The sequence below is a fragment of the Bufo bufo genome, chromosome 1 (assembly GCF_905171765.1).
Source record: "Bufo bufo chromosome 1, aBufBuf1.1, whole genome shotgun sequence".
Lineage (NCBI taxonomy): Eukaryota > Metazoa > Chordata > Amphibia > Anura > Bufonidae > Bufo > Bufo bufo.
Window position 1 is genome coordinate 674307391 of NC_053389.1, and position 7112 is coordinate 674314502.

Genomic DNA, 7112 nt, shown 5'->3' on the forward strand with positions numbered 1-7112 from the left:
ATGTCTAGTTTTGTACTTTTTATACTTTGTGTGTCACTAACAATAGTTCTCTGGAGGATTTAGTAACCATTTTTTCATGTCTAAGCCAGAAGTGGCTAAAATCAAATACAAACTGCAGATCATTGTAATTAATAGTTGGAAAGGAATTTGCACCTTCGGAAAATTTTATTATTTATTTACCCACTTATATATTATTCACACCCTTGATAGTACTATATACAGTGCCTTTTGCAAAAGTATTCACCTCCTTGACTTTTTGGTATTTTGTTACATTACAGCCTTAAGTTTAATGTTTGTTAATCAGAATTTTATGTGATGGATCAGAACACAATAGCCTCAGTTGGTGAAGCGAAATGAGAAAAATATATACGTAAAACTATTGTTTAGAAATAGAAAACATAAAATTGGCATGTGCGTATGTATTCACCCCCTTTGTAAGGAAGCCCATAATAAGCTCTGGTGCAACCAATTACATTCAGAAGTCACATAATTAGTGAAATGATGTCCACTTGTGTGCACACATGATCTGTTATTACATATACACACCTTTTTTGAAAGGCCCCAAAGGCTGTAGCACCTAAGCAAGAGGCATTACTAACAAAACACTGCCATGAAGACCAAGGAACTCTCCAAACAAGTAAGGGACAATCTTGTTGAGAAGTACAAGTCAGGGTTAGGTTATAAAAAAAATCCAAATCTTTGATGATCCCCAGGAGCACCATCAAATCTATCATAACCAAATGGAAAGAACATGGCACAACAGCAAACCTGCCAAGAGACGGCCGCCCACCAAAACTCATGGACCAGGCAAGGAGGGCATTAATTCGAGAGGCAGCACAGAGACCTAAGGTAACCCTGGAGGAGCTGCAGAGTTCCACAGCAGAGCCTGGAGTATCTGTACATAGGACAACAATAAGCCGTACGCTCCATAGAGTTGGGCTTTATGGCAGGGTGGCTAGAAGAAACCCATTACTTTCAGCTAAAAACAATAATGCACATTGTGAGTTTGCAAAAAGACATGTGGGTGACTCCCAAGATTTATGGAGGAAGGTGCTCTGGTCTGATGAGACTAAAATTTTACTTTTCGGCCATCAAAGAAAATGCTATGTCTGACGCAAACCCAACACATCACATCACCCAAAGAACACCATCCCCACAGTAAAACATGGTGGTGGCAGCATCATGCTGTGGGGATGTTTTTCAGCAGCCAGGACTGGGAAACTGGTCAGAGTTGAGGGAAAGATAGATGGTGCTAAATACAGGGATATTCTTGAGCAAAACCTGTACCACTCTGCGCGTGATTTGAGGCTAGGACGGAGGTTCACCTTCCAGCAGGACAATGACCCCAAACACACTGCTAAAGCAACACTTGAGTGGTTTAAGGGGAAACATGTAAATATGTTCGAACGGCCTAGTCAAAGCCCAGATCTCAATCCTATAGAAAAGCTGTGGTCAGACTTAAAGATTGCTGTTCACAAGCGCAAACCCTCCAACTTGAAGGAGCTGGAGCAGTTTTGCAAGGAGGAATGGGCAAAAATCCCAGTGGTAAGATGTGGCAAGCTCATAGAGACTTATCCAAAATGACTTGGAGCTGTGATTGCCACAAAAGGTGGCTCTACAAAGTATTGACTTTAGAGGGGTGAATAGTTACGCACCTTGACTTTTACTGTTATTTTGTCCTATTTGTTGTTTGCTTCACAATAAAAAAAAAAAGACATCTTCAAAGTTGCGGGCATGTTCTGTAAATTAAATGATGCAAATCCTCAAACAATCTATGTTAATTCCAGGTTGTGAGGCACCAAAATACGAAAAAAGTCAAGGGGGGTGAATACTTTACTGCCTTCAGACAAACGAGAAGTATACCATTTACTTACATTAATTTTAATTTCCTAGAGTAGTAGGCAGCACAATATTCCCACCCAAATATAATATTTCTTACTGTTTCATATTAAGCAACTTGGTGTGCTTACAACCCAGGTGAATATCCCTAGGGGCAGAGAAATATCTGTATAGAGTGTTATGTTAGACAACATCTCAATGGTCTTCTATACAGATAAAAAGACAAAAATGCATCTTAGTGTGCTTTCTGATGCTTCTTATAGGCAAGCTAATTAGCAGAATTGTTTAAGGTATACTGCTAATTAATTGTATCAATGGGTATTAACCCTTCTTTTGTGCTGTGTATAGATATCAAGTAAGTAAATATTCCACTTGTATTAAAAATACTTGGACAGAGTCGGCCAGAGTCGGATTAACTAAAGTACTTTTCATTGTTCCTGCCATCTATATAAATCACAACTTTCTTTCAGACTGCTGTCATGGTGACATGGAATATCACCACTACCGTGGACGAATTCATCCTTCTAGGATTCACCAACAAGCAGGACATGCAGATATTATTATTTTTTGTTTTTCTTTTATGTTACATTATTTCCCTAATAGGTAACATAGTGATTATCTGCATAAGTAGCATCAACCCTCGACTCCACACTCCAATGTATTTCTTTTTGAGAAATCTCTCCTTCTTGGACATCTGGTATACATCAAGCATAATTCCCGAAATACTCAAGAACTTCTTATCAGTAAAGAAAACCATATCTTTTGTTGCTTGTTTCACCCAAATGTTCATCCACCTTTCTCTAGGAGGAGCAGAGTGCTATCTACTCTTGGCAATGGCCTATGATCGGTATGTGGCTATATGCAGCCCATTACACTATACTACTATAATGCATCCCATCTTGTGCATTAAAATGGCAATCCTGTCTTGGGGTGGAGGCTTAACAAACTCCATATTCCAAACTGTTTTTACATTACAGTTACCTTTCTGTGGTCCAAACGTTATTAACCATTTTATCTGTGAGGAGCCCATCTTGTTAGAGTTAGCCTGCAGAGATACATCACTTAATAAGACACTCATTTTCATATGTGCTCTAGTTGTAGCTGTGCTCCCTTTTTTCTTAATTATTGTTACATACTTCTATATCATTTCCAGCATACTGAAGATCAGCACATCCAAGGGACGAAGAAAAGCTTTTTCCACTTGTGCCTCACATGTTATTGTGGTCACATTATTTTTTGGCACCATTTTCTCAATGTATTTAAGACCTGGATCTACCCATGTTGCTAACCAAGACAAGATGGCCACCTTGTTTTACAGTGTTATCACACCAATGTTAAATCCTCTGATCTACACTTTAAGAAATAAGGATGTAAAGAAATCACTAAAAGAAATTACAAGGAACAAGAGTATGTTAGATTTTGCATAAGCAAACTGTGCATTTAACATATAAGTACAAGGGGTTCTCCATTTTACCGTTCATAATCTGTCTAGCTGACAAACAATGGAGATCAAAATAAAATTAGGACATCATTTTGTAGTCATCCCAGAAGACTGGAAGCAGTTTTTGCTGCAATGGGGGACAACTACATTTTAAATCCCATGTATTTAAATCTTATTCACACAGTCAGTGTTTGATCAGTTTTTCCATCAGTGATTGTAAGCCAAACCAGGATTGGAGCCTACAAAGAGATAAGGTATATGAGAAAGATTTGCACATGCTCTTTGTTTAAACCCGCACTTAGATTTAGCTCACAATCATTGATGGAATACACTGACCGAACACTGACTGTGCGAATAAGGCCTTAGAGTGGGATGTCATAAAAGGTCCAGTTGGTATGATGTGTAGGCGTCCCAATAGTTTTCTCCATATAGTGTACTGTATGTCTAGCATGAATATCCTGTATCTCTTGGCTACATCTACAGCTTCACAATAGCCTATAATTGGTATGGCCACATACACTCACCTAAAGAATTATTAGAAACACCATACTAATACGGTGTTGGACCCCCTTTTGCCTTCAGAACTGCCTTAATTCTACGTGGCATTGATTCAACAAGGTGCTGATAGCATTCTTTAGAAATGTTGGCCCATATTGATAGGATAGCATCTTGCAGTTGATGGAGATTTGAGGGATGCACATCCAGGGCAAGAAGCTCCCATTCCACCACATCCCAAAGATGCTCTATTGGGTTGAGATCTGGTGACTGTGGGGGCCATTTTAGTACAGTGAACTCATTGTCATGTTCAACAAACAAATTTGAAATGATTCGAGCTTTGTGACATGGTGCATTATCCTGCTGGAAGTAGCCATCAGAGGATGGATACATGTTCTCATTCTGTTTACGCCAAATTCGGACTCTACTATTTGAATGTCTCAACAGAAATCGAGACTCGTCAGACCAGGCAACATTTTTCCAGTCTTCAACAGTCCAATCTTGGTGAGCTCGTGCAAATTGTAGCCTCTTTTTCCTATTTGTAGTGGAGATGAGTGGTACCCGGTGGGGTCTTCTGCTGTTGTAGCCCATCCGCCTCAAGGTTGTGCGTGTTGTGGCTTCACAAATTCTTTGCTGCATACCTCAGTTGTAACGAGTGGTTATTTCAGTCAACGTTGCTCTTCTATCAGCTTGAATCAGTCGGCCCATTCTCCTCTGACCTCTAGCATCCACAAGGCATTTTTGCCCACAGGACTGCCGCATACTGGATGTTTTTCCCTTTTCACAGCATTCTTTGTAAACCCTAGAAATGGTTGTGCATGAAAATCCCAGTAACTGAGCAGATTGTGAAATACTCAGACCGGCCCTTCTGGCACCAACAACCATGCCACGTTCAAAATTGCTTAAATCACCTTTCTTTCCCATTCTGACATTCAGTTTGGAGTTCAGGAGATTGTCTTGACCAGGACCACACCCCTAAATGCATTGAAGCAACTGCCATGTGATTGGTTGACTAGATAATTGCATTAATGAGAAATAGAACAGGTGTTCCTAATAATTCTTTAGGTGAGTGTATAGTCAATTATTTGAGATGAGCAAAGTTTTCAAATATTCGAATAGGCCGATTCGCCGAATTTCTCCAATAAATTCACTTAGTTACGAGTTAATCCATCACAAAGCGCATTATCCTACCCTGCAATTAATGTATCTTGGTGTACACCTCGATGCATTACAGCAACGTGCATAGATAGTCCTTTCTGGAAGTGAAACAGTTACTGTATGTCAGAATGACAGGCAGGTCACATATATGGACATGGGCATTATCGTGCAGGCCACCAACACTCTTAGCTAACCCCTAGCTAAACCAAAAGACAAGCATACAACAGCCTTCAATAAAGTAAATTTAAAAAAGCTGCATGCCCCTGCAGGAGCTGTGTCCCAATGACTCTTTAGTGAAACAAAATAAAGACATGAAGGTAGCACCCATCAAGTAGTGGAGAAAAAAAAAGTTATTTTAATACATGCTGTGGTAGTGCAAACACACGCCTTTGAATCCCTTCTGTTAGCTGTAGAATGACTGTGCTTCACTATTAGGCTTAGTTCACACTTCATTTATTTGGTCAGTTATTCTCATCAGCTATTGTCAGTCCAAAGCAGGTGCGGGTCAAAAGCACAGAACAGGTGCAGATCAATTCATGATACCTAATCTGAGGCTTGACTCCTGAATTTGGCTCACAGTAAGTTATGGAAATAACTGACCAAATAACTGAAGTGTGAACTCAGCCTTACAGATCAATGTTAGCGTCAGGTATAATTTATCAGCGTGCAGTGGTCCAAGATTCAAGTAGTGGCCCCATGACAGTTTTTTCTGTTCTTCTGATCTGTCAGTATTTGGTCAGCATTTGATCAGTATTTGTAAGGCAAAAACAGGAGTGTGTCCAAAACAGAGATGAAACGTGATGGAAATATTTGCAACTGTTTTGGTTTCCAAATCATAATCAAATCTGGATGTAAAACACTGACCATGTGATAGAGGCCTGATGCTCAATTTGCATGAGTTTTGCATCTAAAATCTGTTTTATTTAGATGGAAAAGAAGTCCTGCATGCATGACTTTAATGACCTCTATCACACGGTCAGTATTTGGTCAGCTTTTTGCATCAGTATTTGATCAGTATTGGTAAGGCAAAAACAGGAGCGGGTCCAAAACAGAGATAACATGTGATGGAAATATTTGAATGTCTTCTATGTTTTGAACCCACTTCTGCTTTTGGCTTTAAAATCTTGTTCAAATCCTGGTGCAAAATAATGACCATGTGATAGAGACCTTATGGAAGCGGAACGACAGGACCCATTTTTCATAATTTTTTTGTTTTCTGTTCTTCTGACAGTTCAGAAGAACGGAAAAATAAATGGTGATGTCAACACGACCAAACAGAGACACAAGTGTCCCTGTAAAAGACTGGTGGGGGTGGCAACATCATGAAGAGTCACAATAGTAGCCCTGGAACAGAGCGGTGAGGGTGGCAACAGTATGAAGAATCACAATAGTGGCCCCGGAAAAGAGTGGAGGGGGCAACAGTAGTGGCAGTAACAGCACAAGATGGTGGCAGATCACAGTAGGAGCAGATGGCAGTAGAGGCAGCAGGCGTGTGTTAGCATCAGAATAGTGACAGCAGCACATGGCAGAAGAAATGGGCCATTTGTCACAATGTTCCTGTGTCGCAGCACACTGCAGTCAGATCATTACTGCCAGAATGATCTAGTCTGCTGCATCAGGCATCGGTGTCTGGAAATTCTGCTTGATCCACACCTGATTCATCTTTATAAAGGTAAGTTTCTCAACATTTTGTGTTGAAAAACTAGTTCTCTTTGGGGTAACTATGCCACCAGCCGCACTAAACACTCATTCTGATTCTGCACTACTGGCCAGGAAGGAAAGCTTGCACAGGGCAAATTTGGCCATTTACACTCGCTCACAATTTAAGTTTGGCTGCCCAGTAGTCCAGGGGATCTTGGATCTGGGGTGATACGGTGCAGTCCAAGTATGCAACCACCTGCTGGTTCAAGTTCTGCTCCAAATCCTGCTGCTGGGTGGTTTCTTCAGTAGGCGGCTGAAGAAAACTGCTCATCAGAGACTCAAAACTTACGTTGCTGGAGCTGGTGCTGCTCCTACCCCCCCTTCCCCCGCAGTCATGGCAGTGAAGTGTGAGCTCAGAGGGTCCCCCTGGTAAGACCTTTGTGAGGATGAGTGGTGATGCACATAGGCAGTGACCAACCGACTACAAAGGTTGTCTCGATAACAGTTGAGTTTTTCATGCCTCTCACAAGGAATGAAA

At 40.7% G+C, this 7112-nt stretch overlaps 1 protein-coding gene across 1 annotated transcript; it reads left to right on the forward strand.

Annotated features, from left to right (window-relative positions):
• Nucleotides 1-2318: 2318 nt before the first annotated feature.
• On the forward strand, nucleotides 2319-3266 carry LOC120986632 (olfactory receptor 2G3-like). Its single transcript, XM_040415300.1, has one exon. The coding sequence runs from the start codon at nucleotides 2319-2321 to the stop codon at nucleotides 3264-3266; it is 948 nt and encodes a 315-aa protein (XP_040271234.1).
• Nucleotides 3267-7112: the final 3846 nt, after the last annotated feature.

What these genes read in the sequence shown, in the direction of transcription:
- LOC120986632 (XM_040415300.1), top strand. Translation starts at nt 2,319, where the DNA reads ATGGTGACATGGAATATCACCACTACCGTGGACGAATTCATCCTTCTA.